General features: G+C 38.0%; 1 protein-coding gene across 2 annotated transcripts; it reads left to right on the top strand.

Annotated features, from left to right (window-relative positions):
* The first annotated feature begins 61 nt into the window (after positions 1–61).
* Positions 62–17,633, top strand: TTPA (alpha tocopherol transfer protein). 2 transcript variants are annotated; one of them, XM_080582412.1, is made up of 5 exons: positions 62–391; positions 8,383–8,536; positions 9,908–10,101; positions 12,737–12,847; positions 14,812–17,633. In XM_080582412.1, the coding sequence occupies exons 1-5, from the start codon at positions 212–214 to the stop codon at positions 14,989–14,991; spliced, it is 819 nt and encodes a 272-aa protein (XP_080438538.1). In that variant the 5' UTR covers positions 62–211; the 3' UTR covers positions 14,992–17,633. The 2 variants fall into 2 exon arrangements, with proteins under 2 accessions (XP_080438538.1, XP_080438539.1); XM_080582413.1 differs by lacking the exon at positions 62–391 and adding an exon at positions 5,583–5,651.
* Positions 17,634–17,709: the final 76 nt, after the last annotated feature.

Below are 17,709 nucleotides of genomic sequence, written 5' to 3'. Positions count from 1 at the left end.
GAAAACTGGCTGAGTCTCCATATGTGGAGGGGAAAAAAAAAAAAAAGACGGGTGGTTGGGGAGAGTTACCCGGAGGGTGCCGAGGGTGCGGAGGGGTTAAGCCCCGCCGCACCGGGGGCGGAGGCAACCCGGCCGGGCTCTGCAGCCGCCGCCGCCCCGCGCCTCGCCATGGGTCCGGCCGTGCGGCGGGGCTGAGCGGCGGCCCCCGGCCATGTCGCAGCGGGGGGACGGCGACCTCCCCGAGCACTCGCCGCAGGCCCGAGGCGCCGTGGCCGAGCTGCGGCGGCGGGCGGACGCAGAGCCCGGGCAGCGCTGGCCCCAGCCCCTCAGCGACGCCTTCCTGCTGAGGTTCCTGCGAGCCCGGGACTTCAACGTGGACCTGGCCTGGAGGGTAAGGTGGGGAGGGGAGCCTCGCACGCCGGGGGTCCCCTCGTGTCGGCCCGCGGGCAGAGCAGGTCCCGGGCGGGCTCGGAAATGGAGGCTGAGGGGTGAGGTGCTGCTCCCCGGGGGTGGATGGGTGGGTGATGCGTGCTGCTTGGGTGTTTTGTGGGTGTAGTGAAATGTTGGTCATGGAGCAACGTGGGAGCAAAGCCGCGGAAAGGTGCGGTGCCACCGCCAGCTTGGTGCGACCCCACCAAAAGCCATAAAGGTTATGGTAAATGTGGTAAGGTCACAGCTCGGCTCAGAGAGCAGCATCCTTGCAAGGGCATCCTTGAGTATCCTGTTTAGGCCACCAGCACCTAGTACACCTGCTGGTTTTGTTACACGTTTAGAATTACCCTAGTGTAAAGCTATCAGTAATAAGTTCCTTTCTCTTTGAGTTTGATGGTTTAACACCTTTCAGGCTTTGGTAAGTTTTGTTGCCTTCCTGGCTGTTTGCATGGCTTTTTGCCCTATAGACAGTACATGCCTATTTTCAGTATCTAAAGGTACAAATTATAATTAATTGTTTCCTCCTTTACATAAAGGAAACCACTAATCCTTCTCAATAGAAAGTATTTCTGAATCTTCCCAGGGCAAAAGCATTTATTTGCTTGTGCCACTTGGGAACTGTGTTTCCATGGAGTGTGATGCTGATGACAAGGCAGCAAACAACAGACCCCACCTTTTATTTTCTGACTTCTGTGTGCTGTAGATCTTCCAAGTTCAGTGTCTTGTGTCGCCACAACTGAAGATTGTTTGCATGTGGGTATACTGCAGGATCAGGGTGGCTAAACAAGAATGTGAGAAATTGTATGGTGCTTTTAATAATAATTAGCTTAAAAATGCATTTTGTGTTCACCTCGCTTGATTCATAACATTGGCATTACAGCTTTAAATCATCCCTCCTCAGCAGAAGAACAAGCAAGTCAATCCAGATTCCTCTGGCTATTCATGCATCTCGCTTTTGCTTGAAGTTCATGAGATTGGTTATATCATCTGTGCAGTAGCAATTGTAGGACTGTGCTGTTCTTTTATTTCTTTCCCAACAAAAGCTGTTCCCCCCCTGGTATTACTAGGTTCCAAAAAGTAGAGCTTAATGAAGGTAACGTGCACTCCTACACGTGTTGCAATCCTGGAAGTTAATAATCCTGTAGACAGGGCAGTGTCACTTCAGAATTTGGTCCATACGTTTCTTCTGATAAGTTGTGAGACGTTATAGATGAGACTACTCTTCAAGAGCGTAAAATTGAAGCTAGGTTTAGAGATAGAGCCTATAGAGTAGCAGATTTCCTATACTCTGTGAGAGTCAGCCCTCTGGGGCTGGAGACCTGCTTTGGAAGAACTAAGTCTTTTTAGAATCTCTTTAGAATTTCTGGGTCTCTACTGGTTGTGAACCCTCTAAAGTTCTTCTTTGGACCCTTCTTTGTTCTGAGAGATTTTGATCAAAACCCACACGTTTAATCTTTCCACTTAAAATTTCTTTCTCCAAATGCAACTTGTACTTAATCTTCCACATACCAGCTGACACTGATTTCTAGGTTACTTCCCTTTGGAAATAGCATGGGAAGAACACAACAAACACGTAAACACATTCTTTTTTTTTTTTTTTTTTAAGTATCTGCAGTCAACGTGTTCTTAAAAAGCCCAAGAGAATTATTGTGCAAAAGTCTGTGGTGGTCATAAGATGAATATTCGTCCAACCCAAGTGTGACCTTATGCAGAGGTTATAGGTTACATTAGTACTTCATCAAGACAGAGCCCTCCTCCTGTCTGTCTAGACAGTGGGTGCTCCTCCCCTCCTGGTTAGATGTCCCCTCTCAGTTTGGAGTCGAGGCTGACACAGCCCCTTTTCCCCACTGGGCTTCTGTGTACTACTGCATAGCACTTGTAGAGCAGCTAAGGGATAATCAGAGTCCGTGGCTCTGTCAATGCTTGTGACCAAAAGACTGCAAGCTCTTCTCAAGCATCCTTCTTGGCATGGGCTTATACTTAGCCTTAAATATTAATTCAGAGTCTGGCCACTGACCAGACTGTCTCTTGATGCATGCCTGGTTAATATGTGACACAGATCTATCCGATTATTGGCCTCTCTGGAATTTCAGTTTATCAATGTTTGGATATCTTTCAGAAAGTAATAATTTGGTAGATAGTGAAAAGACATTCAATTTCTGAGTGACTTATGTTAACTTATTGGAACAGAAATGTTTTACATTTTCCTGTTGGCAATTCCAGACTTGTTTCAAAGTACTGATCTATTGATATATACATATGACATGCTAGAAGAAAATCCACCACTGAAACAAGTATTTGGTGCTGAAGAACTCAAAGAAGAACTAGAACTGTCTGTATGCTTTAAAGTCAGTGATATATTTAATTAAGCACAGTAGCAGACTGTTCTTGTTTTAGAAGAAAATCCTTTTCCAGCATTTTGAATCACAGGAAAAATTAATTTTGGCCAAATGCCTTATCTTTGAAAGTGGTTGGAGATGTATGTGTGAACCCTAACCACTTAAGTACAGCCTCCGGAAGAAGAGGTGAAATTAAGCAGATACCTTCCGCTATGGGATTTCAAAGCATGAATGCTATCCATGAGAATGTGTTAAGATGAAATCCTTAAATCCTATATGAAATCCTGTCACAGATTTGTCTCCAGGAATAAACAGAAAGTCTGATGACACAGGCTAACAATAACTGTCAAATAACACATCAAACCCTGAATAAGTCAATAAGACAGTTCCTGTCCTGTGAGACTTCAAAGCAATGCTTACATCCCCAAAACATGAACAGTTAGAAGGAATGGTGTTACATTGTCACAGCATCTTCTACTTGTGGCTTTGTAATCACCCTGAGAAATAAAGGTAGGGGTCAGATGTTAATCATAGAATATCACAAGTTGGGAGGGACATGCAAGGATCGTAGGACTCCACAAAGGACTACATAAAAAATAGACCATAAGTCTGAGAGCATTGTCCAAATGCTTCTTGAACTCCGGCAGCTCCGTGCTGTGACCGCTGCCCTGGGGAGCCTGTGCCAGAACCCGACCACCCTCTGAGTGCAGAACCTTTCCCTAACACCCAGCCTGACCCTCCCCTGTCGCAGCTCCATGCCGTTCCCTTGAGTCCCTTGGAGAGAAGTGGCCATTACGGTGGCTGATACCAGCAATTCAAGCTGGAAGCAAATATATTCTGCTTAAGTTATGTAGAAATCAGAGAATCACAGTATAATTTAAGTTGGAAGAGATCTTTGTAGATCACCAAGTCCAAACTCCTGCTTAGTGTGGGACTCCTGGTTAGTGTGGGTCCACATAGCAGATCAGTCAGGGCACTGAGCAAACCTGTTGAGTCATGTTTTGAATGCTGCAAAAGATTTCAGTCTGGATATAAATTCATACCGGACCTGAGCATGTTGTTTGCTTGTTCATTTGTACAGGTATACCTATGAACTATATGTGTTTTAAACTGAAAAGTGGGCCATGGGTCTCCATTAATTAGGCTAAAGCAATGGGTTTAAGTCTTCATTAATTAGGCTAAAGCAATGGGTTTAATTCTTTTAATTTAATTTTATTTTTTATGTGCCGGCTACGTTTGACTTTCTTGCTGTAATCAAAGGCAGAGTCACAGTAAAATTTGGTAAAAACGCATCATTGAAATGCTTTTCCTAACACACCACTTAAACTTTTTTAAGCATACTTTTTAGAGCACTCAAAACCATCTATATATGTAGGATCCTTTCAGAGTTCTGGTTGACACAAAGGCATATAGCTGGACTCATTCTTTGCCCTGCATTTGATTTATGGAGGAAACTTTATGCTGCAAGTAGGTTGCATAGAATATCTAGGATGTACGGTGTGTGTCAAACATACTGCTGTATGTGCATACTGCATGTATACTTGCATAGTGTCTGAATACTGCTGGATTTCAGGCTTTATCTCTGAGGATCTTCACAGCAGTCAAATATAAATACTAAGTTCAAACCAGTTACTTGGCTGATTTTCTTACCTTTTGTCAATGAGAGATTTGATGAAAAGAGTGGAAGAGGCCCTGGTAGGTTCTCTGAACTGACTGTTGAGGAAACATAAATCAGTCGGCCACTCTTCCCTTTGTCCTAAGCCAAATGCCTAAACTTACGCATGTGCCAGCTGGTAATACATGTGGAATTAGGGAAGTTCTGTGTCCATATACTGGTATAGAATTTAAAATATTTGTATATACTCTATATTTAATTTCTGTGTGTAGATGAAAGTGCATATATAAAAATTGTAAAATACATACACACCTTTTTGCATATATTTATGTTTATAGTGGTTCTGTGACAAACACTGTTTTCTAGTTCTTTTAATTCTAAGTAAAGTACTAAGTTCACCTTTCTTTGTTTTGCATCACATGAAACTAGGATTAATCAGTAACATTTCTATCTCCGATGTTCGGAAATCTGGAACTATCCCCAAAAGACCTCAGGAAAAAGCTCTTAATTAATGCTTAGCTCCAGACAGTGGAGTTTTTCATCCAGCTTTACCCATTTATCAAGCTATCTTGCATCTATTTTCAGATGCTCAGCAGCTTCTAAGTAGGTTATTCAGTTTGTAAACACAGATAATTACACATTGAGATGTTTTCCTTGTAGGTGCATGAGACATTTTTATTACATTTACATTACATTTATCCACTGTAATCCATGCTTCTGTTTTTTCTGATTATATTAAGTTGCTTTATCTTCTGCATTCAGACTGATTATTATATATAAAGTTTACATTTTCCCTGCTGCTTTTGCTGAAAAAGTTTCCTATGTTTTAAATATTCCACATGAATTTCTGCATTTAAACAATGTTAAATATTTTCAAAGTGAAGTAAAACTGTAAGTATGTACTGATAATTTCTGAATTTTGAATATGTAGGAATTACTCATGTAAGTAGCTCCGTGTGACTGGAGTATGTCCAGCTGCTAAGAAAGTGATTGTTTACATAAATAAAGACTGAAAGAAAATATCTCCTAACTAGCTGCAGATGCTGTGGAGGATTGCTAACCTTTACTTCAGCCATAAATCACTATTTCAGGTAATTAAATCACATGGTTTCAAAATCTGAGAGCAATTTACTTCGTAGCTTCCTGGACAAGGGAGGTACGGCTGGAGCTTAGCCATGTCTATGTAAAAAGATGTAGCATTAGCCCACGTCATGGAGGGTGTCAGAAGTGTTCCAACCATATATTTATTGCTGAATGGACAGCCAGTAGGTAAATTATATCTTTCGTAAGGCTCTTTAGTGTGTCGCAAGCTGTGAACACCTTTTGTTTGCTCCCCAGGTTCAGAACTTGAGCTCTTGCTGTTTTTAGCTTGGGAAAGGTTAATGCTCATGAAAAGAAGAAACTAACTGTACTGACAAATTGGGATTATTCAGGGGACTGAATGAACATATTTTTATTCGCATCTTGGTTTTGGCAGGCAGGTCTTCAGAGAACTGTGTAAAACATTTAAGTAATCGTCAATTAGTTCATTATGTTGTGGTACAACTGAAGTTAGAAGAAAAGGGACAAAGGATGAAGGTACAGATGTTTGGTTAGCTTTTTTGAGGGCGTTTGTGTATTTTTGCTGCTCTTTAAGCATCTGTGTTGGAAAGACAGAGGAAAAGAACACAGTATGTTAACAATGCTGTCTGGTTGCCACAAAAAAGTGCCCTTTATTGGTGCTGGACTCTTTACAGAGCAAGATAGTCATGGCACCTCGTCTGGCCTATTTTTGCAATCACAGTGAATTTCTGTTCCAGAGATTGACTTCTTTTCCCCCACTACTTCCCCACCGCCTGTTTTGTTTGGTTGTTAAATTAGCCTAGACTAGAACATATATAAGACTTTAAGTAAAATTCTTTAGCACTTAAATATTTTTCTTTTTTACAGTGTATGTTTTAGGATGAGGCTTTTATCAACTTGCTCATTGCCAAATCAAATGGGATTTTAGTGTGGCAGATGAACTTTCTCATTTTTGTACCTATAAACACTTATTTATAGGTAATACTTCCAGGAAGGATATAGATAATTGCTGAACAGTACATCATCTATTTGTAAATAAATTATGTCAACAAACAATAATGCCCTGTAAATAGCTCCCGCACAACAATTTGTTTGAGAGACCTTCAGAATAACTCAGGACCTTCGTCTAAGAAGAGCCTTAAGCTGAAGAAAAATGGTATGTTGTATACAAAATGATACGAGAAACTTGAAAGTAGAAGGAAGAATAAGAAATTACTGCTAAGACTAATTATCTAACATAAGCAGGCTATGAGGTACACAGTGGTGAGTCTTTAGTTTCACTCCTGAGTCTGTAGCTACGCTGATGCTGTGATGTTCCAAGGGATGGATTCAGTATCCACTGAGGTTCCTTCCAACCATTCTATGAAGATGGTGAAGAAAATCATCCTTGCATAGATAAATGTTATTTATTAAAGGTTATGTTTTATTAGTTGGAGCTGACGGCTCTTTTAACTCTACTGCTTCTGTTATGGAATGTGGTATAACTTAGAGATGAGTAAATAGAAATTAACAGGAATAAAAGTGTGTTGGCTGATGTTTTGCTTTTGCTGAGCATACTCAACTTGTGAAACTGTACTGAGTTGGACCATTGTTTTTCGTTGTTTGATGAAATACATCAGCAATTTGAAAGGCTAGCCTGTGTGTGCTACCTTTGAAATTTAAACCTGCATGTGAGTTTGTTGTGAAATGAGGTACTGAAAAATTCTGATTCACTTAGATCCTTTGAAAATCTCAGTTAGGAGTCTAAACTGTAGCTATCTAGGAAATTCTAATACAAAATTTAAATTATTTTCTAGAGCTATCCCTCTACTCTACAAAGTCATTGCTGGACAATTTAGCACAGCAGAGGTAGATTATAGCTGATGAATTTACAGAAAGCTTTTTAGAAAAAAATCCTCTGTAACTCCTTACTTACCTATTCAAATTGTTGTAAATAAACTTCGGTTGTAGGGCATAGCAGTTCCTTTTCTCTACCATGACTTAATTTCTTTATTTGAAAAGGGAAACAGTAATTAAACTGGGAAATTGGAACTAGTGCATCACCTATTTAATTTTTCACGATCCATCTCAACAATAATCTTTCCCAGTATTATGTGTAATTCCTCTACCTAGATGTTACCTCAGAAAGAAACACCTTTAATTGACTCTTCCTTAGATTTAGACCATTTCCTTTCAACACATAGTCCTTCCTATCCTTTAGAAGAGCCTGCATATTATGCTGCCTTCCAGTCTGAGGAACAAGGGCAGCAATCGTGTTCCTGACAATGGGCAGGATCTCTGTTTTAGCAAAATGGATTCTTGCTATTTCCACTCTGGGGTCTAATACATAATGGGAGAGATGAATCCACTACACGGTTGTGTTTTGTAATTTCAGAGAGATAGGAAGGACTTTGAAAACGTGCTTAAGATACGCTGATGACCATAGGTGTTTCAAACAGTAAAATGAAATTATTAATAATTGTGTGTACAAAATGGGCCCAGACTTTGGAGGGAGGAGGGTGAGGAGGGAATTTTCCTCTGTAAGACTTTGTACATCTTTTACAAGTTCTACAAACCCTGAATGAATCTGATTCATTATCAAACTGAATAATCCTAAATGTAACTTGAGTGAGAAACTTTTTTTTTTCCAGATGTATTTTACATAGAAACTACTGGTCCTTTCTGTATAGTCCAATTTTCTTTTCCGATGTAAAATTAATAACTGGAGTCCATTAACAAGTTGATAAGATTCTAAATTCATAATGACTTGCTCATTTGATGAAGGATAGCAGCCTTCTGCTTCTAGGAGTGATTTTTTTAAATTACACAGTGAAATGATAGCTAATTTGATGAACTAAACCTCTGACTGTGACCACATGTTGAAAAGCACATTTTTAACTGTGATTTTTATGTAATACCTGATGCATATCTGACATGCACATTTATTTTTTCCAGTTACTGAAGAATTACCAGAAGTGGAGAATTGAATGCCCAGAAATAAGTGCAGATTTACAACCATCTTCCATTCTTGGTCTTTTGCATGCTGGCTATCACGGAGTCCTGAGATCAAGAGACCCATATGGAAGCAAAGTTCTAATATACAGAATTGGTGAGTGACAAAATTTCTTGGACCTGTTTCATACCTGGTTCTTGCACTAATGTTTTTGTGTGTGTTTTTGTTTGTTTCTTTAATTATCACAATTTCAGCAGCAAAAAAGTATTTTATGGGTACAACACTGCAAGTTGATAAAATTGAAGATGATATCAGAATATCTTAACTAGAAAAGTAACGTATTTATTGCTACCTGATAGAAGTACCCTCATATTAAGATAAAGATGGATTCATTGAGCTGCAACAGTTATATCATTTGACTTCTAACTAGTATGGCTAAAGCTATACGATCTTTTATGATGAACTGATTTTCTTTTAAATAGAATTATTGTCTGCATCAAAAAAAGTCTTAAAGCTAAAAGCCTGAAGGTTAAAAACCTAACACTTACAAGAATATGCAGTTATTTGACCTTGAGTTTCCAAACAGTAATTTTGTTCCTATGGGAATTTTCAAAGCTGGATGCTAAGACTGTGCTGGTGCAGATGCAGCACGGAGGGGAGAGATGGAACAGAAAAAAGGCACACATCTAGCCATGTACCAACCATGTACCAGTACCATGTACCATGTACCAGTTTATGTGAGGATGAGTTCACTGGGTTTTCACCATTTAGACATATGTAGCTGAAGAGTCCTGTATAAGATACACTCCGAACATCCTTGGTTTGTATGATGCACTCCCCAAAATCTTTTCAAAAGATTTTGATGACATCTTTAAAAAGATAGTTAAATGATCACATGGTGCCATACTTCTTTGTGGTTGTGTTGGACATAGAAATTATTTTTGTCAACTTTCAAATAATTGTTTTAATATCAGCTCATCTAGCAGAAGGAAAGGCTTTTCTTTGAAAAGTTGTGCTCTCTGAAGATTGTGTCCAGGGTTAATGCTCATACCATGCAATTCTTTTCTCAGGCCTCAGAAATGAAAATGGGATTCACTGAATCTTGGCAGTATTACTGTACTGAAGAAAAATTACATGAATTGGCTATGAATTGATGATCTGTGGCTTCTTTTAGGAGTTCCTGAAGGCCATAGACAATGATTAGCCCATTTGAGCTATACTGTGCTTCGTTTTGTGTTCTGCTGAAATGACAGTTACTGACTTAAGCCATTCCTGTCAAAATCTTCTACTGGAGTCTACAGTAGATGTCACATACTACTCTGGTACCATCTACAGAAATAGCATGAAAGATGAGCGATAGAACAGGCACAGAAAAGAATTTCTGTACTGGAAAATCTGTTTAATTCAGAACCTTTGATATAGCTAGTTACTTTTTCCTGAGAAGAACATTAGAAGCAGTAGCAAGTGAAAGTACAGGTGTATGTTGTATGCTTGTGGTAATGCAGCGCAATCTTATTTACTCTTCAGGACAATGGGATCCCAAGTTATTTACAGCATATGATGTGTTTCGTGTAAGTTTGATCACATCTGAACTCATTGTAAAGGAGATTGAAACTCAGAAGAATGGAGTCAAGGCTATCTTTGATCTTCAAGGGTGGCGATTTGCTCATGCATTTCAAATCAGTCCAGCAGTAGCCAAGAAAATTGCTGCTGTGCTCACAGTAAGTATGACATACTGCTTTATGTTACTTCACTGCTATAACTCCCAATTTTTCTTCCAGTGTAACTTATGGTAATTTTTCCTTCCATAGACATTTTTAGAGGTCATGCAGTTTGAAGGAACAAAATCTTAAATCCATGAAATGTCAAACAGCTGAGGCATAAGCTGTGCTCGATTTGACAAGTATATTCTTGTATAGCAGCAAATGCCCTTTAACCTCTGATGTTTTATTAGAATTCCACTGACCTGTTACAATACAGGAATTTCATGTTTAGATGAAGCCTACCTTTGTAAGGATCTTTTCTGTTCTACTCTTTTGTACATTAACTTGACATTCAAAGCTTTTTTTCCCCACCCTCCACTAAGACTCAGAGAAGATGAGAAATAGGATGTGCTAGGAGCATTTAAGAGCAAGAGAATACTAACTTGTTGGCCAGTATGTATGATGCTACATGACCATCCATGTGCTACCAACAGTGTATAATACTTGTTTTGCTTGCTTTTCCCACCAACATGAGCATTATTTTGTGCAAGTTAGTGCTACCTCACCTCCTGACTTTAACAAAACTTGTATGGACCTTACTGTCTTTAAGACTTTCCTTTCTGTCAAATTCAGTTGAATTTTGCTGATGAATTTGAAAAAAAAAAAAAATGAGGGGAAGGAGACAGAATTGACAAGGAAGCTACACGGTAGTGGTATAATCCTGTTGTCCTTCTGAAGTTAAGCTAAAAATCAGTAATAATAAAACTGTTAACCTATGATGTAGAAATGAGCTATGGACATAATCTCTCATTTTGATTTGGTAAGGTTCACATCTGAGGTTGAGTCAAAGCTTAGTCAGTGAGCTAATAGCATCAGAACTTCATCCATTCTTCATTTTTGATATTTACTGTAGAACTTCAATGAATCTAACAGGTCTTCCCATGTTTTTGCCTCTAGAATAAGAGAAATCATATTCATATGATTCTGGGCCAGGTCTCACAAGAACAGCCATTGAGAGTGTTTTATTTTATTTCTGAAGTAGTAAACTAGTTACTAGTAATTTTATGACCTTGAAATTGAGAGCAGAAATTATGTAGAATTATATTTGCAATTAAATCTGAACGTTTCAATCCATTACCTCGAACCAGGAAATTCTTTGAATGGAATGTTTCCATCTTGACTTATTTCAGATTTATTGTATGCTTTTCAGGCTTCTAAAGGCTTATTATAGCAATTGAAAAAGAGAGAAAAACAGATTGTTTCCAGTGTTGCTTTCTTGTATAAGGAATCAACTTAACTGGTTGTTGGTGGTTTTTTTTATTGTTGTTTGTTTGGTTGGTTTTTAAGATTCTTTTCATCTTTCTAGCTGGGTTTATATAGTTCCCCCAGAGGTTATTTTAGTGTTGATCAATATGTTTATAAGAAAAAATAGGAACATTGTTTTCAACTCTGTGTTTTTCTTAAGAAATGTATCTTTCTTGCAAATTATTATCCTGCATGAAGAAACAGTAATTAATATAAAGGAAATAAATGCAATACAGAGTGGAAAGCATAGTACTGCCAGTAACGAACTTTATCTTGAAAAATATGTTATCCACAGGCAAAACCAAATTGTTCTGTGAAGAACAAGATAGTAGACTTTAAACATATGATAACACATAATAATGTGTAGTAAAACTAAAACCTGACAGTTTTGAGGTCTTTATCATACATTAAAATCTAACAGAATTTGCACTTAAGAAATGCATGTGGTTGTTGGTTTTTTTTTTATTATTATTTTTCCTTAGCCATAGAATAGTACGTGAAATAAGGAGAAAAGGACTACTGTATTAGTGGGAAGAACTGTTTGTGACAAGTGCCATTTTTATAAGCAGAAAAACTCTGGTTGCAGTAGTAGTAGCAGGTGGGATGTTAATGGAAGCTATTTTTTCCCCATTGCATAATACTGTCTTTGAGCACTGTTGTACTCCCTTTTAACTTGCAAAGTTGTGGGACTTCTTGATGAATCCTGAATCCAACTAGCAGTATTTCAAACTATAAAGTCTGTACAGAAGATACAATTTTAATTTTATGACAGTAGTCTTACTGTAAAACTCAACTTCTGTCGGGCAAATTCTTACTAATTTCAAGACTTTTCTCTGGATAATATTTTATTATTTTATCTAATTTATTATATTTTATTTAACTTAAAGATAGCAACTTTGATAGTTTGTGTGTATATACATATATATATATATATGTATATAAGAAAAAAAATACATATTTTCCTCCAGGTTCTGAATTGCCTATGAAAACACATGGTTAGATAGCTTTTTGGTAAAGGAGCAGCAGGATCTCTGCTGTGAAGAACTGTACCTCGGAGGAAAAGCTTAGCACAAGCTTCATGTGCATTACTGACGTGCAATTCGGTTTTCATGCTTGTTTTTTTAAGTCAGCCTCTTCATATACTGATTTTTTTTTTCTTTCTAATCGGAGAAACAAGAAATGTTTTTCTAAGCAATGTAAACTAAGAGCATTCCAAAGTGCAGGAATTAGCAAGGTCAGGAGGAATTCCCTAACCTATGGACTAGGTATTCTTCACAGATTTGTCCTTAACAATAGAATCTTTTCAATAATTTCTTTTTCTCATGCTGTTTTTCATATATGTTGACAGGATTCCTTTCCACTAAAAGTTCGAGGTATCCACTTGATTAATGAGCCTTTATTCTTCCACCCAGTCTTCGCTCTAATTAAGCCTTTTCTCACTGAAAAAATAAAGCAACGGGTGAGTGCACACAAACATTTCTTTCTACCACAAAACCCCTACATTACAATCTGCAGCATTTCCTTTAGGATCTGAATACTGAAGAGGATATGTCATGTTTATGTTTTAATGCTGTACTGGCCTCTGGAATCTAATTGTAAAACATTCACAGTTACCAATAATGTGAGAGTTGCAAGTGTTTGCTGTTGTCAGTGCTGTAAAGATTAAAAAAAGCCCACAGTAACTCAAGAGGGGTTAAATAACTTGCTTAAAGTCACACAGCAAAACTTCTGCGGAATTAGGAAGAAATAGATCCCAGATCTCCTAGCACTCAGTCTATAAATGCCAGTGAGAAATTGTCACTGAACAGTGATATTATGCTCCAAGTTGTGCAAAATTAGTAGAAGACAGCTATCTAGTTCTGAAAAAGCTGCAGAGGCATTTATGCATCAATAAAGAGGTCAGGCTGAAGTTCAAATTTGTTTTCCAAACAGCTTCTTAGCTGTTGCAAATTGTTTTATAGTTTTAAATTGGAAAACTCTGCGTTTGGATGCAAAAGCATGCCAAGAATTCTGGAAGAATTCTAGTTTATTGCAGTACAGGAAGGATATTGAAAGTTTCAGCTGGCAGAAGAGGAAATGCCGTGGAGTGTTAACAGCAGAGCTAAGGTACAAAATAAACAGCACAGTCTTCTGCTATTCTCCCTCTGAGGCCTCCTTGTCTCAGCATATGGATCTTGTGCATTTACAGTAGCCACTGCACTCCAGGACAGTAGAGCAAGATTTTCCCAGTCACTGATGTTTGCTAGTCCCCTTTTCCTAGCATGTGTGTTTTGTTATGGCAGAGAGGCAGGATTGCTTCTGCCAGTCTTGTGTAGTCACTCACTGACACACAGATGATAAAGAAAGAGTATGTTCCAGCAGCCCGATGCTGTGGCCCTTCCCATGCCATATTAATGTCCATGTAACAGCCCCCTATCACCAGATCCAGCTCAGAGAATCGCAAGGGCTAGAATTCAAAAAGTGGGAAAGAGGACAGATGGATAGTAAAGACCTGAAAGAAGACAAGCTAAATATCCATGATTCATGGAATAGAACTGGCTTAGAGTTGCAAGTATGAGCTGAAAAGAAACTAGAAGGACCAGTTCCCCATACATTCATAGTAATAATTACTATTCACTTATTATCTTAGTGCCCGATGTGGAAGCATTAAAGGCAGCTAGCTACCTTTTGAGTGCATGTGCTTGTAGTCCTTGTGTAATAGTAATCACAGAAAATTCTTGACAATTGTTAATAAGAGGCCTATAAAAGTTTGACTGAAAGTAATGAACAAGGCTTCAAATCAGCTGTAATAAAGCAAGAAAAGAACAATTGGAATGGCTGTATTAAAAGGGTTAAAGTGGAGGAGCAGTCCAGGATCTAATTTCATTTGGAACTGAATTGTAAGGACTGAAATGAAAGACTAAGGTATCAATTCTGAATATTTACCTTGGCACCTGTCTGAACTTACATACCTAGCACATAATATTGTTTGTAAATGCATATAGCAGGACCAGATAGTAATAGCCAGGTGTCGAACATTGTTATTTTTTTCTGAAATGACTGAAAAGCAACTACGTGATACCCATCATGACAAGACCAAACCCCGATATTCCCTGGTTTAGGTCAATTTATCTATACGGGTGTAGTTAGTTTTGGCTCTTGTGCTTGCAGCTGCATAGAATGCAGTTCTCTGAGTTTTAGTCCATGTTCAATCAATCTGCAGACAGTCTTAATAATCATTAAGCAGGACAGAGTTAGAGCATCCATGTGAAACTTCCTTACACAGTACTTTCTTCCTCAGTGAAGGAGCTCATTGTGAACACACTTCTTTAGTAGAACCAAGCTGAGGGCTTAAGCCCTTGCACTGAGTTTGTTTGCTGTCTGTTTTCACCCAAGAGTCTAACAGCTGTACTGAAGTAAATGTTTTTCATATATTTTCTTTAGGTGTATATGCATGGAAATAACTACATGCAGAGTCTGACTGAACACTTTCCAGTCAGCATTCTCCCACAGGAATATGGAGGGGAAGGAGTCTCCTTCGAAGAGCTGGCCAGGGAATGGACTGGCTTCATAATGTCATCTGCAGATTATCTCCAGAGCATTTCCCTGGTTGCTCATAAATAACCTTATGGCAGTATTACAGCAGTTCATGAAGACTGGAAGTGGAAATAAGTTTAATATGGAATATTTCATGTAAACTTGAAGTTACTGTAAATGAAATCAGTATGTCTTTGCAGGGCACTGAAGGTTACATTGACTGCACTTTTATACTAACTGGAGTGTGTCAGTATGTACATCTGAGGAGACTAATGAATTCTGCATGTTTGCAATACTGTTTGTAACTGATTAAGTTGTATGTCTGTAGTTGTGCATTGGATAGTATATTATGGATACTGCTCCTCTTAAGTCATTGGAGAAAACTCCTCTGTAATAACGCAGTCCAGAACCTTACGCTTAGCTCTTTTATCTTGGCTTGTCAAGATGATAAGATACAAAGCCAAATAATTTAAGTAGAACAGAATATGAATGGGGTAGACTAGTTGCAGAAGTATGAATACAGGCCTAATTTACAACTGGGGGAAAGAGGCTGCTTTTTGGATTGATTCTCAGGGAAATGGTTGTTTTGTTAGTTTGCACTGCTAAGATTGCATAGTCAAATTGAGAATTAGTCAGCAATAGTGAAACATTTGTTATCTCTGTGCTGCTTGTGCAGCTTCCCATTTTGTGCTAATTAACACAGCAATCCGCTAGTTTCATAGAGGAAGATGAGAAAAACACCATGTACATGTTCTTCAAAGGACAGCATGAACCAAGAGGAACTGTTAAGAGAGTCAAAAGAACTTTGAAAATTCTGATTTTCTTTCTTCAGAGATACTGTCTGTGAACAAGTTATAAGCAACCCAGTAATGCAAACACTTTTATTTCCTGCTGTAGAGTGTTAGAGGTGAAGAGCTCTTAGCTGTTTGCAGTATCACTTTGTTTTGAAGGGTGGAGTAAATTATCCTTCATAGATCTGAGCTTTAGAAATTCTTCTTTGGTTTAAGGGTGTTTGTAGGTCACTTTGAGCCTCAGCTTAGGAATTGCTGGCTATCTTCCTTCTTACCTTCAGGAAAGTAATTGGCAACTTGCCAACTTATGTCATGTTGGGCACTGGATGATTTAACTTTCTGTTGAGTCTTATATGTAATGAAAAAATCTCTCTGTAGTTATGGAAAATGGATTTTTCTAAGGGACATGATTCATATATGAATACTGTATGTGTATAAGTTGTCACATATATTACATAGCAGTAACATCCTACATTCCCCAGTATTTAATAATCTGAAATGTTAATTTACTTTTGACTGTTTTTTGTTAAAATTCCTGAAATACAGCAACTGCTGGAGTTCATTTACACAATTTTTATCTCTTTTGTAACAAGTCGGGGGTCTTTACATAAATATTAGATACTTAAGCATTCCATGTGAATGTTCATATAAATGAATCAATAATGCTTTACTTCTCAGGTAGCTGGAACTGCTAACTTCAGTTATTTTGAAATCATTAGAACATTGGGATGCTGTATTAATATGTGTTCAGGGGAGAGAAATAACAATATCTTACTAAGTCAGAAATGTGTTATTTTACTTTATCATTGATACTCTGTCATTGCAAAAGCTAGTGGCAGCTTCTCTTTATTAGCATGAGGAACACCTATGAAAGTCCTATACCATACTTGGTGTTAGTTTCCCCTGATATGGTAAGATAAATGTTACAAAATTCCTTAAAAACTGACAAAGATTTTCTTTTTTTTCAATCCTTTCATTGCCTCAAGTGCATTTTCATTCTCGTCTTTCAGGATATCTTTGAAGCAGAGCCTAAAGCTAAAGAAATTATTGTCCTGATGCATTTTCATATATGCACATATTTCATATCCTTCTTTTTCTCTAATTGAACTATTTTGTGATATGAAAAAAGGTCCTTACATTGACGAGTTCATTGAAATGATTATTATTCTTTATTAGAAAATAAACTAAGTAGCCAGACATCTGGCAGTTCTTCAAGAGTTTAACTCAAGTTCCAAATCCTGTATGAACTCGAGAAATGAAAATATTGTCTTAAAGTTTTGCTCCTTCAGTCTTAGTCCTTGAATGTGAACTGCATAAAGAAATCGGCCATGTTTCAGTGAACAGGAAAACTCAATCTTTTCCTATGAAACCAATCCCCGATTGTTGCGGTTTTATCTGATTCTTGTCTCTTTTAGATTACTTCCGTTATTGCATTTGTATATGTACATGGACAACATTTATGGGTTTTATCTTCATTTGAACTACACCATCTCTATGAAGTCCGAAGTGTCTTCAAAAATATCCTGGATCTATTATTAAATGGTAACATGAATATATAACATAATGGAGCACTGAATATTTTTTTTCATGAAGTGTTAATTATTTTTAATGTTTACATGTTCAGTAGGAAGTCTGTACACGGAACATTGAATTTGCTGCTATTAACGATGATTAAATAATCAGAAAATTTGCATAACAAATGGCAAAGGTGGTAGTGTGGTGGGTGGAGATAGAGCACCCGTGAGCTTTAGAGTAAATAAAATCGTAAGTGCCTTATTCTTCTCTAGTAAGACCAGAAGTGCCTTTAAAGAAAACAAACGTGCTGTGAAATGCTGATGCAAGTACTGACAAGCGTGATGTAATGCAAAATGTTTTTTAATTCTTTTTTTTACATGTTAACACCATTATTATCAATAAACCTCTTCTAGCTGAACCGGCCTCCCCTGTCTTTAAGAACTTTATTTTTTTAGCGGTATAAACACCTCGCCCAGGCCACGTTAGCCCCGAGGGGCCA

The sequence above is a fragment of the Anser brachyrhynchus genome (assembly GCF_964034855.1).
Source record: "Anser brachyrhynchus genome assembly, chromosome: 2".
Classification (NCBI taxonomy): domain Eukaryota; kingdom Metazoa; phylum Chordata; class Aves; order Anseriformes; family Anatidae; genus Anser; species Anser brachyrhynchus.
Note: the sequence above shows the minus strand (reverse complement) of the source record. Positions and strands in the feature narration are given on the sequence as shown.

Coding starts and splice junctions, on each gene's coding strand:
- TTPA (XM_080582412.1), top strand. CDS start 212: ATGTCGCAGCGGGGGGACGGCGACCTCCCCGAGCACTCGCCGCAGGCC. Junction 10,102..12,736: donor AAATTGCTGCTGTGCTCACA/GTAAGTATGACA, acceptor ATATGTTGACAG/GATTCCTTTCCACTAAAAGT. Junction 12,848..14,811: donor CTGAAAAAATAAAGCAACGG/GTGAGTGCACAC, acceptor TATTTTCTTTAG/GTGTATATGCATGGAAATAA.